Source organism: Coregonus lavaretus (genome assembly GCF_964263955.1).
Source record: "Coregonus lavaretus genome assembly, contig: HAP1_SCAFFOLD_532, whole genome shotgun sequence".
NCBI lineage: Eukaryota > Metazoa > Chordata > Actinopteri > Salmoniformes > Salmonidae > Coregonus > Coregonus lavaretus.
In genome coordinates, this window is record NW_028158636.1 from 242,915 (window position 1) to 268,568 (window position 25,654).

Genomic DNA, 25,654 nt, shown 5'->3' on the forward strand with positions numbered 1-25,654 from the left:
CCCTGTCTTCATGTTGTTGCTGGACATATCTTTTTTAAAATGTGTATAGGTCACCTAAATCATCAGAAAAATTGCCCCCCCTGAGAATTTTTTCAGGAGCCGCCACTGATCATGAGCCTCATCTTGAGGAGTCACCTGTGACAGTATTCATAAAGAGTAGGAGTACTGATCTGGGATCACAGTGTGATGGAGGGTGGTAAAGCAACACTCACGGTGTGATGGAGAGTGGTAAAGCAACACTCACGGTGTGACGGTGTGATGGAGAGTGGTAAAGCAACACTCACGGTGTGATGGAGAGTGGTAAAGCAACGCTCACGGTGTGATGGAGAGTGGTAAAGCAACACTCACAGTGTGATGGAGAGTGGTAAAGCAACACTCACGGTGTACAGATGTAAAATAAATAAGTGTTAGCTTCCTCAGCACCATGCACCCCACTGTTGCCACCGGCAGTGACCAGAAGAAGAAACCGGAGACAGTGACAGACTACAATCACACAAAGGTATATACAGTATCTCTACCATATACAGATAGCCTTCCCATCTGCCAAACACCAAATAGGATCCCCTTTTATTATATTACATTCATATTATTACTATTAGTATTATCATTCTATATAATTCTAACCTTTTCTATTCTATTTTATTTTATGTTAAAGGTTGGTGTGGATGCTAGACCAGATGTCCAGACTGTACTCTGTAAAAGGGTGTACTCTCCTCTGGCCTGTTGACTGTACTCTGTAAAAGGGGGTACTCTCCTCTGGCCTGTTGACTGTACTCTGTAAAAGGGGGTACTCTCCTCTGGCCTGTTGACTGTACTCTGTAAAAGGGGGTACTCTCCTCTGGCCTGTTGACTGTACTCTGTAAAAGGGGGTACTCTCCTCTGTCCTGTTGAGGTGTTCTACAATGTGCTCGACATGGCTGCTATCAACACGTGTTGTACAAGCAATGCCTTGACAAGACAGTCAGCAGGAGACATTTCATCATGGATCTGGCATGTGAGCTTGGTGAGAACCACATGAACGCAGAGAAAGAAGCTACAGTCACCAAGCAGGCCGCCAAGACAGCAGGTCCTGTTCTCCCTCTTCCCCAAGAACCACAGCTCCCACTGGGGAAAAAGACACAATTTCAAGACAGCAGGTCCTGTTCTCCCTCTTCCCCAAGCACCACAGCTCCCACTGGGGAAAAAGACACAATGTCAAGACAGCAGGTCCTGTTCTCCCTCTTCCCCAAGCACCACAGCTCCCACTGGGGAAAAAGACACAACTTTATTACATTATGTTTTCTAGGTGGAAGGTATACCCTGTGTATGAGATTAAAATGTATCAGCTGGTGATTAGGATTGTTAGATGAACCCACTAAGTTCCTGATGAACTCAACTGGTGAGCCTCTTTAGCAGCTAGTTCCATGGACACACTGATTTCAATGTCCTTTGCCAAGGTCAGATGACTTTCAGTCAACAGTCTCTTTTGTGTAGCTTCACTCCGTAGCCCACATACTAGTCTGTCTCTAATGATGTCATTTAGAACAGCATTAAACTCAGTGTTCTGGTAGTTTCTTTAATGCAGCAGCAAACATTGTTACTGATTCTCCCTCTTCCTGATGTCTCCTGTGGAACCTGAACCTTTCAGCATTAACTAGTGGTTCTGGTGAAAAATGTCCTTTAAGTATCTCCACAATATCCCCATACGTCTTATTTCCTGTTCTGTCTGGCTGTAGCAGGCTGCCTAGTAAATTAAATGTCTTTGGCCCAATTACACTAAAACATGGAGGCACAATGTTGTCCTCATCCATGTCATGTACAAGTACAAAATATTCAAACCGTTCTGTATATGAGCTCCACTGCTCAATACTTTCATCAAACTGTCCAATGTTTCCAACAATTCAAATAATTTTTCGTTTCTCAATAAGCTCCTGATTGTCACTCACTTCAATATTGTCCTCAACCAAAGCAATATTTTCCTCAGTCACGTGATCTTCATTCACTTCACTCACTGACGTTTCCTCCTAAATTCGCTCATTTAGCAGATTTAATTAAAAAGTTTGTCTTCACAGTTAAATAAATGTCCTTTCCTTTAATCACTGTATATTCCTCCTTTTTAATCACGTTGTTTTCCCGCTCCGATGTCCGTCTCCAGTCCTTTTCTGCCGTCCATGACGATGTTAACTCCAGTGGTGGAAAAAGTACCCAATTGTCATACTTGAGTAAAAGTAAAGATACCTTAATAGAAAATGACTCAACTAAAAGTGAAAGTCACCCAGTAAAATACTACTTGAGTAAAAGTCTAAAAGTATTTGGTTTTAAATATACTTAAGTATCAAAAGTAAATGTAATTGCTAAAATATACTAAAGTATCAAAGGTAAAAGTACAAGTATAAATCATTTCAAATTCTTTACATAAAGCAAACCAGACAATTTTCTTGTTTTTAAAATGTACGTTCAGCCAGAGGCACACTCCAACACTCAGACAATTTACAAACGAAGCATTTGTGTTTAGTGAGTCTACCAGATCAGAGGCAGTAGGGATGTTCTCTTGATAAGTGTGTAAATTGGACCATTTTCTGTCCTGCTAAGCATTCAAAATGTAACAAGTACTTTTGGGTGTCAGGGAAAATGTATGGAGTAAAAAGTACATTATTTTCTTTAGGAATGTAGTGAAGTAAAAGTAAAAGTTGTCAAAAATATAAATAGTAAAGTCAAGTACAGATACCCCAAAAAACTACTTAAGTAGTACTTTAAAGTATTTTTACTTAAGTCCTTTACACCACTGGTTAACGCTCTTTCTTAGCTAGCTGGACTATGCACTTGCCTCTGCTAGCAATACACTGTGCTAACATTAGCCTAGACTGTACCACAGAAAATAACAGTTTTAAACAGTTGTAAAAACCCACTTCTTCCAGACAGAATAGTTGCTGTAGATTCAGACTTACTCATCACCAATCTTTTGTTATGTCTCGTGGGTTTCATAACCACGTCTGTGTAACAATTCAATAATGATGAGACGGGAGACAGGAATCAGTTCAACCATTTATCTGGAACGTGATCATCTCAACACATACAAACCCCCAAGATGCTCTGCAGCACAACCCCAATATACAACAAATACATAGATAAGTAAATGGACACTAAACAAAACTCATAGAGGAATTTAAATGTTCAGTTGTAGAAAGTAGGGCCATGGGATAGGGTCAGAAAGGTCAGTATGTTTGATAACTGGTTACAGAGGTGACATAACAAGCATAAGGTCCATTATAACACAGTGAAGTAGAGGTGGGAGCTAAAAGCAGACATGGACAGTGAGACGGTGTGAGGAGGTCAGGGGTGAAACACTAGATCAGGACAGGTAGAAATGGCAGGGCTGGAAATAGACACAGAGACACATTCTGATCATGGCTCAGACCTGACCTGAGACACCCAAACAGAAGATGCCATAGCAAAGTCCTGTCCAGTAGGCTATATGGGATTTCCTTTCATCAAAATCCAACACAAGGAAATGTGTCCAGTGTGTGTGTGTGTGTGTCCAGTATGTGTGTGTGTGTCCAGTGTGTGTGTGTGTGTGTGTGTGTGTCTAGTGTGTGTGTGTGTGTGTTCAGTGTGTGTGTCCAGTGTGTGTGTGTGTGTGTGTGTGCAGTGTGTGTGTGTGTCCGGTGTGTGTGTGTGTGTGTGTGTGTTTGTCCTGCGTGTGTGTGTCCAGTGTGTGTGTGTCCGTCCAGTGTGTGTGTGTGTGTATCTAGTGTGTGTGTGTCCAGTGTGTGTGTTTGTCCAGTGTGTGTTTGTCCTGTGTGTGTGTGTCCAGTGTGTGTGTTCAGTGTGTGTGTCTAGTGTATGTGTGTGTGTGTCCAGTGTATGTGTGTGTGTGTGTCCAGTGTGTGTGTTTGTCCAGTGTGTGTGTGTGTGTGTATGTGTGTGTGTGTGTTTGTCTAGTGTGTGTGTGTGTGTGTGTGTCCAGTGTGTGTCCAGTGTGTGTGTATGTGTGTCCAGTGTATATGTGTGTGTGTGTCCGGTGTGTGTGTGTGTGTTCAGTGTGTGTGTGTGTCCAGTGTGTGTGTGTGTCCAGTGTGTGTCCAGTGTGTGTGTGTGTGTCCAGTGTGTGTGTCCATTGTGTGTGTGTGTCCAGTGTGTGTGTCCAGTGTGTGTGTGTGTGTGTTTGTGTGTGTCCAGTGTGTGTGTGTGTGTGTCCAGTGTATGTGTGTGTGTGTGTCCAGTGTGAGTGTGTCCAGTGTGTGTGTTTGTCCAGTGTGTGTGTGTGTTTGTCCAGTGTGTGTGTGTGTGTGTGTCCAGTGTGTGTGTGTGTCCAGTGTGTGTGTGTCCAGTGTGTGAGTGTGTCCAGTGTGTGTGTGTGTCCAATGTGTGTGTGTCCAGTGTTTGTGTGTGTGTGTGTCCAATGTGTGTGTGTCCAGTGTGTGTGTGTGTGTGTGTGTGTGTGTGTACAGTTTGAGTGTGTCCAGTGTGTGTGTGTGTGTGTGTGTACAGTGTGAGTGTGTCCAGTGTGTGTGTGTGTGTGTGTGTATGTCCAGTGTGTGTGTTTGTGTGTGTGTGTGTGTCCAGTGTGAGTGTGTCCAGTGTGTGTGTTTGTCCAGTGTGTGTGTGTTTGTCCAGTGTGTGTGTGTGTTTGTCCAGTGTGTGTGTGTGTGTGTGTGTGTCCAGTGTGTGTGTGTGTCCAGTGTGTGTGTGTCCAGTGTGTGAGTGTGTCCAGTGTGTGTGTGTGTCCAATGTGTGTGTCCCCAGTGTTTGTGTGTGTGTGTGTGTCCAATGTGTGTGTGTCCAGTGTGTGTGTGTGTGTGTGTGTGTGTGTGTACAGTGTGAGTGTGTCCAGTGTGTGTGTGTGTGTGTGTACAGTGTGCGTGTGTCCAGTGTGTGTGTGTGTGTGTGTGTATGTCCAGTGTGTGTGTTTGTGTGTGTGTGTGTGTGTCCAGTGTGTGTGTGTGTGTGTGTCCAATGTGTGTCTGTCCAGTGTGTGTGTTTGTCCAGTGTGAATGTGTCTAGTGTGTGTGTGTCCAGTGTGTGTGTTCAATTTGTGTGTGTGTCCAGTGTGTGTGTGTGTGGGTGTCCAGTGTGAGTGTGTTCAGTGTGTGTGTGTGTGTGTCCAATGTGTGTGTGTCCAGTGTGTGTGTGTGTGTACAGTATGAGTGTATCCAGTGTGTGTGTGTTTGTGTGTGTGTGTGTGTGTCCAGTGTGTGTGTTCAGTGTGTGTGTGTGTCCAGTGTGTGTGTGTGTGTGTCCAGTGTGAGTGTGTCCAGTGTGTGTGTTTGTCCAGTGTGTGTGTGTGTATGTGTGTGTGTTTGTGTGTGTCCAGTGTGTGTGTGTGTGTGTGTCCAGTGTGTGTGTGTGTGTGTGTGTGTGTGTGTGTGTGTGTGTGTGTGTGTCCAGTGTGTGAGTATGTGTGTGTGTGTGTGTGTTTGTGTGTGTGTGTGTGTGTCCGGTGTGTGTGTGTGTGTGTGTGTCCAGTGTGTGTGTGTCCAGTGTGTGTGTCTAGTGTGTGTGTGTGTCCAGTGTATGTGTGTGTGTGTGTGTATTTGTACAGTGTGTGTGTGTGTCCAGTGTGTGTGTGTGTGTCCAGTGTGTGTGTGTGTGTATGTGTGTCCAGTGTGTGTGTTTCCAGTGTGTGTGTGTGTCTAGTGTGTGTGTGTGTCCAGTGTGTGTGTTCAGTGTGTGTGTGTGTGTATTTGTACAGTGTGTGTGTGTGTCCAGTGTGTGTGTACAGTGTGTGTGTGTCCAGTGTGTGTGTGTGTGTATGTCCAGTATGACTGTGTCCAGTGTGTCCATTGTGTGTGTGTGTGTGTGTTTGTGTGTGTGTGTGTTTTTCGTGTGTCCAGTGTGTGTATGTGTTTGCATGTGTACAGTGTGTGTGTGTGTGTGTGTCCAGTGTGTGTGTGTCCAGTGTGTGTGTGTGTGTGTGTGTATGTGTGTGTGTGTGTGTCCAGTGTATTTGTGTGTGTGTGTCATGTGTGTTGTTGTTACCAGTGTGTTTGTGTCCAATGTGTGTTTGTGTCCAGTGTGTGTGTGTCCAGTGTGTCTTTGTCCAGTGTGTGTGTTTGTTTGTGTGTCCAGTGTGTTTGTGTGTCCAGTGTGTGTGTGTGTCCAGTGTGTGTGTGTGTGTCCAATGTGTGTGTGTGTGTCCAGTGTGTGTGTGTGTCCAGTGTGTGTGTGTGTCCAGTGTGTGTGTGTGTCCAGTGTGTGTGTTTGTCCAGTGTGTGTGTGTGTGTGTGTTTGTGTCCAGTATACGTGTGTGTGTGTTTGTGTGTGTCCAGTGTGTGTGTGTGTGTACAGGTTGTGTGTGTGTACAGTGTGTGTTTGTTTAATGTGTTTGTGTGTGTGTGTTCACAGTGTGTTTGTGTGTATGTGTGTGTGTGTCCAGTGTGTTTTTGTCCAGTGTGTGTGTTTGTTTGTGTGTCCAGTGTGTTTGTGTGTCCAGTGTGTGTGTGTGTCCAGTGTGTGTGTGTGTGTCCAGTGTGTGTGTGTGTGTCCAGTGTGTGTGTTTGTCCAGTGTGTGTGTGTGTGTGTTTGTGTCCAGTATACGTGTGTGTGTGTTTGTGTGTGTCCAGTGTGTGTGTGTGTGTACAGTGTGTGTGTGTGTACAATGTGTGTGTGTTTAATGTGTTTGTGTGTTTGTGTTCACAGTGTGTTTGTGTGTATGTGTGTGTGTGTACAGTGTGTGTGTGTGTGTGTGTCTAGTGTGTGTGTGTGTGTGTATGTCCAGTGTGTGTATTTGTCCAGTGTGTGTGTGTGTGTGTCCAGTGTGTGTGTGTGTGTGTGTTTGTGTGTGTGTGTGTATGTGTGTTTGTGTGTGTGTGTGTGTGTGTGTGTGTGTGTGTGTGTCCAGTGTGTGTGTGTGTGTGTGTGTGAATCTAGTGTGTGTGTGTGTTTGTGTGTGTATGTTTGTGTGTGTGTCCAGTGTGTCCAGTGTGTGTGCCCAGTGTTTGTGTGTTCAGTGTGTGTGTGTGTGTGTGTGTGTGTGTGTCCAGTGTGTGTGTGTGTGTGTGTCAGTGTTACCATGGTTATTATTTACAGGGACACTGAGGAGTCAACATGAACCCTAAACCCTGGATAGAGGGGCTCAGTGAATGTGGAGTGGAATGTGTTCAGGTGGGTCAGTGTGTCAGAGGAGACTCTGTAGAAGGACAGAGTGCCGGCTGGCCAGTCCAGATACACTCCTACTCTGTGGGAGCTGGAGGAGGGGACGACTATGGTAGTGGACTTATTATTGTGCCTGGCAGAGTAACTGTTGCCAGAGCAGATCAGACTCCAGGACTTGTTATTGTATCCAAGACAACAGTCATTACCCCTTCCTCTCCTGCTGATTCCTTTATATGTCACTCCTATAACAGCCCCTTTCCCACTCCACTCTACCTCCCAGTAACAGCGCCCAGTCAGACCCTCTCTACACAGCACCTGGTACCAGCCCTCAAATCTCTCTGGGTGATCAGGATACGGCTGCTCCTCTCTCCTACATGTCACCTTTCTGTTCTCCTCAGACAGAGAGAGGAATCTGCTTACTGTGTTTAGGTCCAGTGTGAGATCACAGACATCTGATGGATGAAACCAGACACAATATTAGAAATCATCATCATCATTCACATTAGAATGTTAACTCACTTTTCACTAATTCATTTAATGTAGATGTTTCTAGGTATCAAAAGGAGAAGTTAAGGTAACTTGAGACTTGTTGAATGATCATATGTTATACTGTATGGTAATATAAAACACACTAATTCCCATTAATTACACACACACACACACACACACACACACACTGAACACACACACACATCCTGAACACACACACACATACACACTGAACACACACACACGAACACACACACTGAACAAACACACACATTTCCAAAGTAACATGAACACGTCACACACACACATACACACACACACACACACAGACACACACATTGTCAAAGCAACTCTTTGTAAACTTTGGTGTCCCTGATTTGTGCTTCTGTAGAACTACTGCTGATATTTAATATGACCAAGTAAGTAATGATGGTGGTCTTTGACTTTGACTTCACTTGAATTAAGACTTATTCTTAGTCATATTCTTCACAGCAGTCAACACTCACATTTTCTATGTCCAGGTTTCATTGTGTTCTCTCCACCATGTTCCACACTGTAGCGGTAAGCAGAAGAACAGACAGTCATTGAGGGATACACCTGAACTCACACACACACACACATACACACACACACACACACACACACACACACACACACACACACACACACACACACACACACACACACACACACACACACACACACACACACACACACACACACACACACACACACACACACACACACACACGCACACTGGACACACACACACAAACACACACACACTGGACACTCACACTCAGAATATAACTTTGTACAAGCGGTGGTAAGAATGTTTGTCTGTGTATGTGTCCAGTGTGTGTGTGTGTCTGTGTGTGTGTTTGTGTGTGTCCAGTGTGCGTGTGTGTGTGTCCAGTGTGTGTGTGGTGTATGTGTGTGTGTCCAGTTGTGTGTGTCCAGTGTGTGTGTGTGTCCAGTGTGTGTGTGTGTGTGTTTGTCCAGTGTGTGTCCAGTGTGAGTGTGTGTGTGTGTGTCCACTGGACACACACACACACTGGACACACACAACTGGACACACACACACATACACACACTGGACACACACACACACAAACACACTCACACACACACAGGACATACATTCACACACACACACACACACACACTGGACACACACTCACACACACAAACACACACACACACACACACACACACACACACACACACACACACACACACACACACACACACACACACACACACACACACACACTCACACTCACACACACGTCTTTATATAACTTAGTCCAAGTGGTGGTCAGAATGTTTGTCTTAACTATCCTGATAACTCCAACATGTCTGATATGAACATTGACATAAACCCTCTACATACTTGAGTTTCTCCAGTCTGCAGTGTGGATCCTCCAGTCCAGCAGAGAGCAGTCTGACTCCTGAGTCTCCTGGGTGATTGTAGCTCAGGTCCAGCTCTCTCAGGTGTGAGGGGTTTGACTTCAGAGCTGAGACCAGAGAAGCACAGCCTTCCTCTGTGACTAGACAGCCTGACAGCCTGCAAAGAGTCAAATCATATTAAAACCACACTGCTATTCTTTGGTGGTCAAAATGTGGCAGTATATTTTTTTCAACATATATTCAGATATATCAGTGTCCTGAAACCTGCCATATCTATTCATAAATGAATGTATCATTATTAGAAATTATCAGATTATTGCTTCTAGATAGAAACATGTATAATACTTTTTTTTCCCCTCACTGTATAGTACAAATATTTGAGTAGACTGACCAGAGCAGTTTAAAAAGCAGTATCAGTCAAAAGACAGACAGTGAGGTATCAGATTTAGATTGTATTGAGTATACAGTCCACACCATATCTATTTTGACAGTGAAGCTAACATTTTAAATGTGGCTCTATACTTCAGCATTTTGGATTTGAGATTAAATGTTTCACATGAGGTGACAGTATATAATGTCACCTTTAATTTGAGGGTATTTTCAGACATATCTGTTTCACCGTTTAGAAAAATAAAAGCACTTTATGTATCTAGACCCCCATTTGAAGAAGTCAAAAGTATTCTGACCAATTCACTTATAGTGTATTAAAGTAGTCAAAAGTTGAGTATTTCGTCCCAAACTCGTTGGTTGCATTTGCAGTTTGTCTTGGTTGTGTTTTGGGTTATGTTTTGTCCGATAGTAACTGAATGGTGGATGATGACTGGAGTAATTTTCTGTCTAAGTGAGTAGATAACATGTTTCTAAACACTACTAAATTAATCCTGATGATGCCATGATTAAGAAAAATCATGAATGAATCATGAATAATAATGAATGAGAAAGTTACAGAGGCTACAACAAAACATGCTAACCTCTCACCATTACCAATAACAGAGGGGGTATGATCCTTGTTCCTCTGTAACTTTCTCATTCATCATCATTCACGATTCATTCATGATTATTCATAATCATGGTAGCATCCACATGAATGTAGAAGTGTTCAGAAACATCTTCTATTCTTACTGACAATACAAGTGAAGTGACTCCAAAATGACAGGACATTATTCACCATTCAGTTTCTATTGGGAAAAACATCATCTAAAACACAACCAAGACAAACTGCAAATGCATTCAACAAGTTTGTAGAATCACAAGCTTGATGTAATCACTGTGGGTAAGGAATATGGGACCAAATACTAAATGCATGACTACTTTAATACAATATAAGTGAATATGTCCAAATTATTACGAATTTTTCAAATGGGAGAACTAGATACATAAAGTGATTTCATTTCTAAACAGTAACACAGATATGTATGAAAATACCCTCAAATAAAAGGTGACATTCTGTACTGTTGCCTAATATGAAACATTCTATCTCAAATCCAAAATGCTGGAGCATAGCACCAAATTTAAAACTGTAAGCTTCACTGTCCAAACACATATGGTGTGGACTATGTGTTCCTGGTAAACACATGTGGATCTGGTGAACAGTTATCACTTGTTGACCAACTACAGGAATACTGACCTCAGAGTCTCCAGTTTACAGTGGGGATTCCCCAGTCCAGCAGAGAGCAGCTTCACTCCTGAATCCTTCAGGTCATTGTTACTCAGATCCAGCTCTCTCAGGTGTGAGGGGTTTGACTTCAGAGCTGAGACCAGAGAAGCACAGCCTTCCTCTGTGACTAGACAGCCTGACAGCCTGCAAAAGTAAAATCATATTAAAATCACACTGCTATTCTTTGGTGTGAAAATATATTCTTTCAACAATTTCAGATACATCAGTGTCCTGAAACCTGCCATATCTATTCATATATACATATGCATATGTCACGGTTTCGGCCAAGGCTGCTCCTCCTCCTTGTTCGGGCAGGCTTCGGCGGTCGTCGTCCCCGGAGTACTAGCTGCCACCGTTGGATGTGTTCGATGTTCGTTTGGTTTTGTCTAGTTGTTGTGCACCTGTTCCCTGTTAGTGTGATTATGTACCCTATATATTGTTCCATTTGTTTGTCATGTGTTGTGTGTAATTGTTTTCCTGTCGTTTGGTGCAGTGCTGTTTGCTAGACTCTCTTTGTTTTACCGTCGCACTATTGTTCGTGCGCAGTTCGGTTTGGGAGTGTTTTACGCACTGTGGTGTATGTTTCGCCTCCGGGTTGTTTGACCCGTGTTATGATTTTTGGATTTTCTAGTAAAGTCTGGATTAACTGAGCTCCTGTGTCCTGCTATTGATTCGCACCACATCCGCATCAGAGTTCGTGACAGTATATATACAGTACCAGTCAAAAGTTTGGACACACCTACACATTCAAGGGTTTTTCTTTATTTTTACTATTTTTTACATTGTAGAATAATAGTGAAGACATCAAAACTATGAAATAACACATATGGAATCATGTAGTAACCAAAAAAGTGTTAAATTAATCCAAATATATTTTATATTTGATATTCTTCAAATAGCCACCCTTTGCCTTGATGACAGCTTTGCACACTCTTGGCATTCTCTCAACCAGCTTCATGAGGTAGTCACCTGGAATGCATTTCAATTAACTGGTGGGCCTTCTTAAAAGGTAATTTGTGGAATTTCTTTCCTTCTTAATGTGTTTGAGCCAATCAGTTGTGTTGTGACAAGGTAGGGGTGTTATACAGAAGATAGCCCTATTTGGTAAAAGACCAAGTCAATATTATGGCAAGAACAGCTCAAATAAGCAAAGAGAAATGACAGTCCATCATTACTTTAAGACATAACGGCCAGTCAATACGGAACATTTCAACAACTTAGAACATTTCTTCAAGTGCAGTCGCAAAAACCATCAAGCGCTATGATGAAACTGGCTCTCATGAGGACCGCCACAGGAATGGAAGACCCAGAGTTACCTCTGCTGCAGAGGATACGTTCATCAGAGTTACCAGCCTCAGAAATTGCAGCCCAAATAAATGCATCACAAAGTTCAAGTCACAGACACATCTCAACATCAACTGTTCAGAGGAGACTGTGTGAATCAGGCCTTCATGGTCGAATTGCTGCAAAGAAATCACTACTAAAGTACACCAATAAGAAGAAGAGACCTGCTTGGGCCGAGCAATGGACATTACACAGGTGGACATTTGTCCTTTGGTCTGGAGTCCAAATGGGCGATTTTTGGTTCCAACCGCCGTGTCTTTGTGAGAAGCAGTGTGGGTGAACGGATGATCTCGGCATGTGTAGTTCCCACCGTAAAGCATGGAGGAGGAGGTGTTATGGTGTGGGGGTGTGGGGGTGCTTTGCTGGTGACACTGTTTGTGATTTATTTAGAATTCAAGGCACACTTAACCAGCATGGCTACCACAGCATTCTGCAGCGATACGCCATCCCATCTGGTTTGGGCTTAGTGGGACTATCATTTGTTTTTCAACAGGACAATGACCCAACACACTTCCAGACTGTGTAAGGAGAGGGATTGAGTGCTGCATCAGATGACCTGGCCTCCACAATCACCCGATCTCAACCAAAGTGAGACGGTTTGGGATGAGTCGGACGGCAGAGTGAAGGGAAAGCAGCCAACAAGTGCTCAGCATATGTGGGAACTCCTTCAAGACTGTTGGAAAAGCATTCCAGGTGAAGCTGGTTGAGAGAATGCCAAGAGTGTGCAAAGCTGTCATCAAGGCACAGGGTGGCTATTTGAAAAATTTCAAATAACAAATATATTTTATTTGTTTAACACTTTTTTGGTTACTACATGATTCCATATGTGTTATTTCATAGTTTTAATGTCTTCACTATTATTTTACAATGTAGAAAATAGTAAAAATAAAGAAAAGCCCTTGAATGAGTAGGTGTGTCCAAACTTTTGACTGGTACTGTATATACATGAATTAATGTATCATTATTAACAGTAGATAACATGTTTCTAAATTAATCATTGTGTGTCCAGTGGGGGGGTGTCCATTGTGTTTTTGTGTGTGTGTGGCCAGTATGTGTGTGTGTGTGTCCAGTGTGTGTGTCCAGTAGGGGTGTGTCCAGTGTGTGTGTGTGTGTGTGTGTGTGTGTGTGTGTGTGTGTGTGTGTGTGTCCAGTGCGTTTGTGTGTGTGTGTGTGTGTGTCCAGTGTGTGTGTGTGTGTGTGTGTGTGTGTGTCCAGAGTGTGTCCAGTGTGTGTGTGGTCATTGAGTGATACAGGAATACTGACCTCAGAGTCTCCAGTCTGCAGTGTGGATCCTCCAGTCCAGCAGAGAGCAGCTTCACTCCTGAATCCTTCAGGTCATTGTTACTCAGATCCAGCTCTCTCAGGTGTGAGGGGTTTGACTTCAGAGCTGAGACCAGAGAAGCACAGCCTTCCTCGGTGACTCCACAGCCTGACAGCCTGCAAAGAGATCATCATGATTTCACAAACACACTGTTAATTTAACACCAGTAGTGTAGAAGGACAATGGCAGATGCATTTGGTTTATTCTCTTAAACAACATATAGATTCATCTTCCATCTCCTAGAATTGTATGGTCATATTGTTATACTAATGTGAACATCAATGCATTGATTCAATATGTTTTTCAATGTAATATTATATATTATATACATATTATACTAAATATATTTCTCTAAACTGAATATTTCTTCCTGATGATTAGTACTTAAATGTCATTTTATGTACTCACAGAGCAGCTCTGGAGGCTTTGACCACTGGCAGCAGCCTCAGAAGACCTTCCTCTGATCTGGAGTATTTCTTCAGGTCAAACACATCCAGCTCCTTTTCTGAAGTCAGCAACACAAAGACCAGAGCTGACCACTGTGCAGGTGAGAGATATTCTTCTGAGAGACTTCCTGATCTCAGGTAGCTTTGGATCTCCTCCACTAGAGAATGGTCATTCAGTTCATTCAGACAGTGGAACAGATTGATGCACTTCTCTGAAGAGGGATTCTCCCATATCTTCTCCTTGATGTACTTGACTGTTTCTTCATGGCTCTGTGAGCTGCTTCTTGTCTTTGTCAGTAGACCTCGTAAGTACTTCTGATTGGACTCCAGTGAGAGGCCCAGAAGGAAGCGGAGGAAAAGGTCCAGGTTTCCTGTCTCACTTCGTAAGGCTTTATCCACAGCACTCTTGTAGACAGTAACTTCAGTAACCTGCGGTTCGGCCATTAGATTCTCATTGTTGTTGATGAATGAGAGGAACACATATACAGCAGCCAGAAACTCCTGAATGCTCAGATGCACGAAGCAGTACACCTTGTCCTGGTACAGCACACATTCCTCTTTAAAGATCTGTGTGCACAATCCTGAGTACACTGAGGCTTCATTGACATCAATGCCAGCCTCTTTCAGGTCTTCTTCATAGAAAATCAGATTGCCATTCACGAGCTGTTGAAAAGCCAGTTTTCCCAGTGACAGAATGCTCTCTTTATTCCAGTGTGGACCTGTCTCTTCTTTCCCAAGATACTTTTCATTATTCTGTTTGGTATGAAACACCACAAGGTGTATGAACATCTCAGTCAGAGTCTTGGGCATCTCTTCTCTCTTATGTTTCAGCATGTGTTCAAGGACTATTGCAGAAATCCAACAGAAGACTGGAATGTGGCACATGATGTGGAGGCTCCTTGATGTCTTTATGTGTGAGATGATTCTGCTGGCCAGGTCCTCATCATTGAATCTCTTCCTGAAGTACTCCTCCTTCTGTGGGTCATTGAACCCTCGTACCTCTGTCACCCGGTCAACACACCCTGAAGGGATCTGATTGGCTGCTGCAGGTCGGGTAGTTATCCAGAGGAGAGCAGAGGGAAGCAGATTTCCCTTGATGAGATTTGTCAGCAGAACATCCAGTGAGGTTGACTCTGTGGCGTCACAACAGATCTTGTTCTTCTTGAAGTCTAGGGGCAGTCGGCACTCATCCAGACCATCAAAGATGAACAGAACTTTGTACTTGTCGTAGTTGGAGATTCTTGATTCTTTGGTTTCCATTGAGAAATGATTGAGAAGTTCAATGAAAGTGTGTTTTTCCCCTTTCATCAAATTCAGCTCCCGAAAAGGGAATGAAAATACAAATTGGACATCCTGATTTGCTTTTCCTTCAGCCCAGTCCAGAATGAACTTCTGCACAGAGACTGTTTTTCCAATGCCAGCGACTCCCTTTGTCAGCACAGTTCTGATGAGTTTGTCTTGTCCAGTTAAGGGTCTGAAGATGTCGTTACATTTGATTGCAGTCTCTGGTCTTGCTTGTTTTCTGGTTGTTGTCTCAATCTGTCTCAGCTCATGTTCATTATTGACCTCTCCTGTTCCACCCTCTGTGATGTAGAGCTCTGTGTAGATCTTATTGAGAAGTGTTGGGTTTCCTTGTTTAGCGATCCCCTCAAATACACATTGAAACTTCTTCTTTAGATTAGATTTGAGTTCACGTTGGCAAATCACAGCAAGCTCTTCTGAATGAAGAAATAACACAGTGGATATTAATATTACGTCTGTTTTAATGCTTAAAGTATTGTAGGACTGTTATAAAGTTTTAAATAAAAGTAATTTATTCTCTTAACTGACTGTATAAATGTGTAAATGTTTTCATAATGCATTACAGACTGGATTATATTATTATTGGTATTCTCTCTCTCTCTCTCTCTCTCTCTCTCTCTCTCTCTCTCTCTCTCTCTCTCTCTCTCTCTCTCTCTCTCTCTCTCTCTCTCTCTCTCTCTCTCTCTCTCTCTCTCTTTCCTCTCTCTCTCTCTCTCTCTCTCTCTGTCTAAATTAATCACCACAACGCATCCCTGCTGCTACTTGATGAGGTCACTAGGTGTTGTGTTAAGGCTGCTACAATATCATTTAGTTACACAGCTACTTTAGCTGTACTTTAGCTACAGCTTTTAAATGTTCTAAAACAGCATTCAACATGAGGCAGACAGCTCTTACTTTTCTCCAGTGTGTCAGCAAGCTCCTTCTGGTTCATTTTCCTCAGGACGTGCAGTGTGATCTTCAGAGCCCCCTCTCTGGCACTGCTCTCCTGCTTCTCATCTTCAGCATCCACCACTTCCTTATCCTGCTTCTGACTCTCAAAGCCTTCTGGGAGTTCTGGACTAAGAATCCTCTTGAACATCTTCAGCTCGTTCTTCACAAATGTCATAATATTCTCTTCAAGCAACTGAAATAAATCAAGTAAATAAGTTATGCAAGAGACTAAATTCTTTCTCATTAACACATGAATGAATGATTGAGAGACTTTACTTGAGGTAAACAAAATCAAAATGTACATAACAGGACCACATACACTGAATATGGAGGCCAGGTCTGTTTGATGACTCTGGGAAGACTGACCACTGAGAATCTCTGACTCTGATCTCTTCTGTTGGTTTCTGTGGACAAAACATGAGATTACATATCCTCATCCAGGGAGTACACTCACACACACACACACACACACACACACACAGGGAGGGAATGTTGTGTTTGTTTAATTTTGTTTCAGGACTATGAAAATGGAAAAAAGGATTAGCCTATGGATTATGAAAAAAACAAAAATAAATTGTAAAATGGGAGAGGAGAAATTAGTAGAGACAGTGTTGTTTAACTCACTGACCATGACCCATGAGTTCTTCTTACCTTTGTTCAGTAGAAAAGTCTCCCTCTCTAAACACTATAGGTTGATTCATAGACCAGTCACTCTTCATGGACACACAGCTGGGTACAGGGGAGGCTGGTCTCTCCTGCTTGATTGGGCTTCAACATAACAGAGACAAACATTACGTCTCTCATCTACTCTGAGCTCAGATGGGGAAACATAAGAAGAGTTTCATTCCAAAACGCTATATATCCATTTTCAGAAATGTTCGTAAATTAGGTTTTATTGTTTAAAGAAATTATGAAAGAGATTGGTGTGTTTTTTCACTATCTAATCATGGTATGGGGTTGTTCAATGAAAGACATGAATTTGTTTAAAATCTATCACTTGATGGTTTCATTTCAGAGACAAATATAGTTGTTTTTTTGTAAAATGATATATATCTGCCTCCCTCTCAGAGAAATAAGTAGTACTGCTAGGTTTTACACAGTCAAATGTGACCGATAAGCTCAATTTTATGTAACAAAATTTGAAATTTGTGTTTTTTACATTGGAAAGAAGTAGAGACTCAGCTAGAAAAAGGTATATCATACACTACAGTTGAGGAACAATGGGAAAGTAATTCTGCTTTGAAAGATGATAAACTTGTAACCTCACTTTTGAGAAAATGGCCTTTGAATGTTTTGGTTCACCTACTGGAGAGCTCTTCTTTATCTACAGTGGTATTACTTTGGCAGATAATGTCACCCATCTAAATAAATAATATATATATATATATATATATATATATATATATATATATATATATATATATATATATATATATATATATATATAGTTAACTAAATGTATGGTGTTTTTGGTTTATGTCAGTTTCATTGTTTGTCATGCTATAAATGGTTATTTTATGGTTGTAAGTGGTAAAATGAACTAGAAAATGTCATATTTTGCAATTCTGAGTAATTACTACTTTAGTAAGGATATACTTTATTCAGTACTACTGCAGTTGCTAAAAAATTCCAATAGATGGCAGCATAAGACCACGAATGACATTTCAGAAGATCAATTTAGTTCTCTCCCTGGATACACCACCACTCCCCCTCACAGGAAAACTCCTGCACACGCTTTTTACTGTCCCTTTCCACACTGCTAACGCAAGAGGAACGACTGAAAAAGCATTTAACAGATTACTGTGAAATAATATAATGATGATTCATGTTTATTATTACCTGTTTTTATACTCATGTTTTGAAATCATACTTCATTACTATAATGATTATCAATAAGCCTGAACATTAATTTAGTCACCTCTGGTCGAGAAACATTTATTTTCCTAGTACATTCATTGTCAGATTCATCAACCAGCAGCGAGCACTCTGCCTTCTAGCACAAGCGAGGGGCATGTTGAGGTACATTTGCTAACTGGGAGGGTTGCATGATGTAATTTATTGGTGGGCTGGAAGACGCACTCTTGACTTTTCTATTCCGAGGTTGTTTAATCGCAATATTAGATATTTAAAAATGCATGTATATTAGAGTTGAGGTTGGAGCATCTGACTAGTGATTATTTACCAGGGGTTCAACACCTGCTATAGTCACTATTTAATTGCTCTTCCAAAAGCATCACAGGCCTAATACGAGATATATAGCTAACTAAAGTTATGCGTGACCATTTTAGAAAATCATGGGACATTTAGAATTTGGTTGCATGCTATTTTATGTCAATCATATTGCTGCTTGTAGCCTATAACGGATGCTTCGTGGTCTTATGCTACCATCTATTGGAAATATTTAGCTATTAAAAGTTATTAATTCACGTACAGATGTTGGTGAGGCAGCTGAGAAATAAAGTGTATTAGATCAGTCTCAAACCTGCCCCACGCCAATTGCTGGACCTTCACACAGAGGTTACTAGGTCACCCAATTCAAACCACATTTGAAATATAAAACAAATGTGTCTTATTTATCAAGTGTTCTGTCTTGCTATTATACATATAATAAAATAACAACAAAATAATCAAAACACTATTTAATACTATAATTGTATTTATTAAGATAATATTATTACTAAAATAGTTTCTAAAAGTGTTCTAGGCTACCCTACCCTAGAATTAGGGGTTAGGGTTACGGCTAAAATAGTTTATAAGTAGGGTAATAGTTTCTGTATAGCACTTTGTGACATCTGCTGGTGTAAAAAGGGCTTTATAAATACATTTGATTGATTGTTAGGTTTAGGGTTTTTATGGCAAAAAACTGTATGGGTTTATAGCACTCTTGCGCCTCCCTTTGGCCATCTGTGGGTACTACATAACTCATTCATTAAATTTTTTACATTTACATTTTACATATTTAGCAGACGCTCTTATCCAGAGCGACTTACAGTTAGATAGACCACCAGATTAGACAACAATCACCCCATTATACCCATTTGGTTTGCAACTCAGTGAACCTGTGCAGCATTCGCTCAATTTGATGCATACGAACAAAGATTTCGATGCATATCAAATTACCCAGCAGCCATTTAGAAACAACAAGTCATCAGAAAAATGGTTATTTCTTAATTAAAACATGTCTTCTGGCTGTTTAAATCTGCCACATCTTGAAAAAGAGGATAGGGACATGCGTTTTGTTTAGATTGTACACTTTTTTCTTAAAACAAATATAGTTAACCATGACCAGAAAATGTTTAATGTTTGATGGCTATCCGCCTTCCATCACTTGCACTACTGGCAAAGACCACAACATGTGCTCACCAAGTATCCATAACCTTGTAAATAATAAGTTACCTGAGGTAAACCTACAGTAGAACTAATAGGAGCTGGCAGGGTGGAAAATGCCCAAACATAAGGCCTGTTTTTTCGCGATTACTTCATAACCAGGGATAGAAGGTAATATTATGAAACTGGGCTCCATGGCGGACGCAATTAACTAATTTTATCAGAAATAAACGTTGTAAAAAATGTAACTTGAGGCGCCCCGAAAATAATATTCAAAAAGTTCAGTCCTTGGACACAGAGGGGTTAAACACTAAAGTTACCATCCATCTAGTGAAGAGAGGAGAACCGGACAGAGGGAGCGTAGGCCAGCATCCATCAACGAGAGAGGGAGAAGCCCTCCACGGTATTTAACAGGTGGAAGAAACAACCAGGGAGCTCCATCGGTCCACAAGAAATGCAGGCAGCCAGTGATGATGTAGTGGTAGCTAGGATAACTAGGATGCTGCTGGTAGAGTAGCTAGCTTAGCTAGCTGTACCGACTAGCTTGGCTAGCTAGCAGGTCGTTCGTCTGTCCCTCAAGGATGATGACGAATCCGGTGAACCACACAATTAAACAAGAATAGCGAGTGAAAAGGATCTGGCTACACTAATACTGTCCCTGACCAAAAAGCAAATTGAACAATAAACTTCGGCGTCTCAACACTGTAACAAACTCCGTCGTTGTTCCCCTAGATCACCTCAGCCCACTCTGCGCGTAACTGGACAATATGCTTGGCGCCAAACCGTACGTGGACGCGGACAGTTCTGTACGTGGACGCAGACATTTCCAGAACACGGACATGAGCAGAGCAACACAATAAACTAAACCCAGTCTTTACAGTGGGTTACGTTAGTAATATTCATATATATATATATATATATATATATATATATATATATATATATATATATATATACACACAGTGGGGGGAAAAAAGTATTTAGTCAGCCACCAATTGTGCAAGTTCTCCCACTTAAAAAGATGAGAGAGGTCTGTAATTTTCATCATAGGTACACGTCAACTATGACAGAAAAAATGAGAAAAAAGAATACAGAAAATCACATTGTAGGATTTTTAATGAATTTATTTGCAAATTATGGTGGAAAATAAGTATTTGGTCAATAACAAAAGTTTCTCAATACTTTGTTATATACCCTTTGTTGGCAATGACACAGGTCAAACGTTTTCTGTAAGTCTTCACAAGGTTTTCACACACTGTTGCTGGTATTTTGGCCCATTCCTCCATGCAGATCTCCTCTAGAGCAGTGACGTTTTGGGGCTGTCGCTGGGCAACACGGACTTTCAACTCCCTCCAAAGATTTTCTATGGGGTTGAGATCTGGAGACTGGCTAGGCCACTCCAGGACCTTGAAATGCTTCTTACGAAGCCACTCGTTTGTTGCCCGGGCGGTGTGTTTGGGATCATTGTCATGCTGAAATACCCAGCCACGTTTTATCTTCAATGCCCTTGCTGATGGAAGGAGGTTTTCACTCAAAATCTCACGATACATGGCCCCATTCATTCTTTCCTTTACACGGATCAGTCGTCCTGGTCCCTTTGCAGAAAAACAGCCCCAAAGCAGGATGTTTCCACCCCCATGCTTCACAGTAGGTATGGTGTTCTTTGGATGCAACTCAGCATTCTTTGTCCTCCAAACACGACGAGTTGAGTTTTTACCAAAAAGTTATATTTTGGTTTTATCTGACCATATGACATTCTCCCAATCCTCTTCTGGATCATCCAAATGCACTCTAGCAAACTTCAGACGGGCCTGGACATGTACTGGTTTAAGCAGGGGGACACGTCTGGCACTGCAGGATTTGAGTCCCTGGCGGCGTAGTGTGTTACTGATGGTAGGCTTTGTTACTTTGGTCCCAGCTCTCTGCAGGTCATTCACTAGGTCCCCCCGTGTGGTTCTGGGATTTTTGCTCACCGTTCTTGTGATCATTTTGACCCCACGGGGTGAGATATTGCGTGGAGCTCCAGATCGAGGGAGATTATCAGTGGTCTTGTATGTCTTCCGTTTCCTAATAATTGTTCCCACAGTTGATTTCTTCAAACCAAGCTGCTTACCTATTGCAGATTCAATCTTCCCAGCCTGGTACAGGTCTACAATTTTGTTTCTGGTGTCCTTTGACAGCTCTTTGGTCTTGGCCATAGTGGAGTTTGGAGTGTGACTGTTTGAGGTTGTGGACAGGTGTCATTTATACTGATAACAAGTTCAAACAGATGCCAGTAATACAGGTAACGAGTGGAGGACAGAGGAGCCTCTTAACCCTCCTGTTATGTTGTGGGTCAATTTGACCCGTTTCCACTTTTGCGTTGTCTAAAATACTAGTTAACCACTCTTTTTCGCCATGAAATTACATGACTTTTCCTCATTTAGGGTCATGAACCTAACTGCAAAATGTGGACACACTGATGTGTTGTGGAATGTCTGTGTACATTTTGTATACAAACATGATGTTGTGGGTCATTTTGACCCGGAGGCTTTCATGTGTATATATATTTGCACAGGTGCAAAACAAAAAAGTGTCTTTGATTTATTTTGTTTTGACTGGTCCTGGTTGCACTTTTAGAATTGTGTTTGGGTTAAAAAGGGCTTTCCCAAGCTTCTCCTCAGTGTGAGAGCAGCAGGTCCCTGACACAGACACTCAAAAATGAGCTCCAAAAGATGTTCAATCAATGAAGTCTTATCACAAATTCTGGACTGTGACAGTGAAAAAGAAGAAGAGGTTTCAGAGACAGAGGATATTTCAGAGATAGAGGACAATGCTGTTGATGATCCAGATTTTGTCTTCATTGAAGAGGATTCAGAGGAGGAGTCTGCCGTACCATCCCCTACATCAGATGAGAGACAGAGCATGCAACAAGCATCATCAAGAGAAGAGAAGACATGGAAGTCTAAAGATGGTCATATTGAATGGTCACCGTCACCACAACGAGGTCAAGGTAGACTCTCAGCTTCCAATGTAATAAAAATGGTTCCAGGACCTACACGATTTGCTGTCACTCGAGTCCATGACATACAATCAGCTTTTGAGCTCTTTTTACCCCAAGCAATAGAGAAGATTGTTCTGGACATGACCAACTTGGAGGGGAGCCGTGTGTTTCAAGAGAACTGGAAGCCACTGGATCGGATTGACTTGCATGCATACATTGGATTGCTCATATTAGCTGGAGTCTACCGGTCAAACGGAGAAGCAACGGCCAGCCTGTGGAATGAAGAGAATGGAAGGCCAATATTTCGGGCAACAATGTCTCTACAAGAATTCCACATAATTTCTCGGGTGATTCGCTTTGATAACCGTGATACCAGACCGGGTCGACGTGAAAGAGACAAACTAGCTGCAATCAGAGATGTATGGGATAAATGGGTGGAAATTCTACCGTTACTGTACAATCCCAGTCCTCATGTTACAGTTGATGAACGCCTTGTTCCATTCAGAGGACGTTGTCCCTTCAGACAGTATATGCCAAACAAGCCTGCAAAATATGGCATCAAAATATGGGCAGCATGTGATGCCACATCAAGCTATGCATGGAATATGCAAGTTTACACTGGGAAGCCACCCGGCGGAGTGCCTGAGAAAAACCAGGGGATGCGGGTGGTGCTGGACATGAGTGAAGGGCTGCAAGGTCATAACATCACGTGTGACAACTTCTTCACATCCTACCGCCTTGGTGTTGAACTACAGAAGAGAAAGCTGACCATGGTTGGAACAATCAGAAAAAACAAACCTGAACTTCCCAGTGAGCTTCTGAAAATGCAGGGCAGAACTGTGCATTCCTCTAAATTTGCTTTCTCTGAAAATGCAACTGTTGTTTCATACTGCCCAAAGAAGAACAAGAATGTTCTTGTAATGAGCACAATGCACAAAGATGCATCGCTGAGTGCAAGAGAGGACATCAAGCCACAAATAATACTGGACTACAATTCCACCAAAGGAGGAGTTGACAATTTGGATAAAGTCACAGCAACATATAGTTGTCAGCGCATGACTGCCCGCTGGCCTTTGGTGATTTTCTACAACATTGTGGATGTGTCTGCTTACAATGCCTATGTCCTGTGGACTGAAATCAACCAGCAATGGAATGGTGGCAAATTGTACCGACGCCGGCTTTTCCTAGAGGAGCTCGGCAAAGCTCTCATCACTCCCAAGATCCAGAGGAGAGTCCGGCCTCCTCGGTCGACAGCAGCTGCATCTGCCGTCCAGAAAATTCAAGCTGGACCATCAACACATGCCTCCAATCAACCAGAAATGGATCCAGTGGATACAGGCAGTGGCAAGAAACGGAAAAGATGCCAGCTCTGCCCCCCTCGACAAGACAGTAAAACAAGCACCACTTGTGTAGAATGCAATAAATACATCTGCAGAAAGCACACACACACATTGTGTTCAACATGTAGAGAGAAAGACTGAAGGGATAATATGGACCAATAGGGGGGGAAAAAACCTACTTGGGGAAACTGAAAAATCTTGTTTGTGAGAAAGGAAATATGTTTAACAAATAGTTCTTAAATAGTGTTTAAAAAAAATAAAAAGTATTGTATTTCTTCTTTCTGAAATGTCTGATAAGACAAAATAAAGTTGTTTCTGTTTTTACTTAATTCTTTGACTGTCTTGAGTGTGTTTAAACTGTGCGGGTCAACAGTTGCATTTTCAATTTTTGCTGCGTTCTGCGTTAGCTGGAGGTAAGCAAAGCTGGAGGTAAGCGTAGCTGGAGGTAAGCAAACTTCTCATTTGGTGTTGAGTATAGCTTAACCATGCATTAGATCGTAGGTTGGTAGTTAGTTGTAGTTAGGTATTGTATTTATTATAGGTTAGTATTGTTGTTATTGTAGGTTTCCGTAGGTTATTGTAGGTTAGTATCGAAGCACGAGGCTAGCTAGCTAGCGGGTAGCTACTGGTAATGATTAGCTGTTCCCACTGTTAAATGTGCTTCTAGCCAACGTTTAATTTTTGCTGCGTTCTGCGTTATGTAAGGAACTAGACACGGACATGAATCATCTGTTTAGTGTGCTAACACACTCTTGGCAGTTTGTTGTAACCAAGTATTGGTGCTAATTGTGTGTTAATGGATGCTAGCTTGCTAGTTAGCTACGGCGTCATAGCTAGGTATCGTGGGTAGCTACTGTGTCTTGGCAGTGTCTTCCGCCGTGCCGGCTGTAGCACGAAGCGAGCTAATTAGCCGTTTTTTCGAACAGAGTCAGAGTCAACACAGTAGCCATTGTGTGCCGGGTGTAGCACGAAGCTAGCTAGCTAGCCGTTCTTCAAACAAAGCCAACACAGTGGCCATTGCTAGCTACCCAGCACGACCAGCGAACGGTGCGGTAGTAGCTAATTACAATATACTTGTCCTAGCTAGCCAATGTTGAATCATTGCTGCGTCATGAAAGGAACTTGACACAGACACGAATGATCTGTTTAGTGTGTTATCACACTATTGGTGGTTTGCTGTGACCAAGTGTTTGTGCTTGGCTGTGTGTTACTGGATGCTGGCATGCTGGTTAGCTAGTTAACACACTATTGGTGGTTTGTTGTGAGTATTGGTGCTTAACTGTGTGTTAAACTGTGTGTTATTGGATGCTAGCATGCTAGTCAGCTATGGTGTCATAGTTGGCTAGCTGAATAAAGTGGGTTTGAGTTTATTCCTTTAAACATTGAACAACTGTTCAGTGAAACAATTTTAGTTTCTGAGGTAGAAGTTTTTGGTGAGGGAGGCCCCCCTCTCTCCTCTCCCAGATGCTTAGCTCATTTCATTCCGATCTCCTCTGCATTTTTGTAGCCATTTGCTACAGCCTGTCAACTATGCCTCTGCCTATCCCTGTTCTCTCGTCTCTGCACAGGCTACACAAACAACGCACAACACCGCGCGGCTGCTGCCTCTCCAACCTGGTGGTCCCTGCTCGCACCCCTCACCTGGAGTTCCAGGTCGCAGGCAGCCTCTGGAACTGCCGTTCTGCTGCCAACAAAGCTGACTTCATCCCAGCCTATGCCAACCTCCAGTCCCTCGACTTCCTGGCGCTGACGGAAACATGGATCACCACTGAAAACACGGCTACTCCTACTGCTCTCTCCTCGTCTGACCATGTGTTCTCGCATACCCCGAGAGCATCTGGTCAGAGGGGTGGTGGTACAGGAATCCTCATCTCTCCCAAGTGGACATTCTCAATTTTTCCCCTAACCCATCTGTCTATCTCCTCATTTGAATTCCATGCTGTCACAGTCACTAACCCATTTAAGCTTAATATCCTTGTCATCTATCGCCCTCCAGGTTCCCTTGGAGAGTTCATCAACGAGCTTGACGCC

The 25,654-nt window shown here is 42.4% G+C and overlaps 1 protein-coding gene across 1 annotated transcript in view; it reads right to left on the minus strand.

Moving 5' to 3' along the window:
• The window catches only part of LOC311123742 (NLR family CARD domain-containing protein 3-like), a 70,747-nt gene extending 54,744 nt beyond the window's left edge, over positions 1-16,003 (minus strand). Inside the window, exons 1-6 of the mRNA XM_084197981.1 lie at positions 15,938-16,003; positions 13,704-15,459; positions 13,238-13,411; positions 10,601-10,774; positions 8,957-9,130; positions 8,070-8,116 (exon numbers count right to left, since the gene is read on the minus strand). Of these exons, the coding sequence (XP_084054107.1) occupies positions 8,070-8,116; positions 8,957-9,130; positions 10,601-10,774; positions 13,238-13,411; positions 13,704-15,459; positions 15,938-15,974 (2,362 nt within the window). The 5' untranslated portion in view covers positions 15,975-16,003. The remainder of the gene's footprint in view (positions 1-8,069; positions 8,117-8,956; positions 9,131-10,600; positions 10,775-13,237; positions 13,412-13,703; positions 15,460-15,937) is intronic.
• Between the last annotated feature and the right edge of the window lie 9,651 nt (positions 16,004-25,654).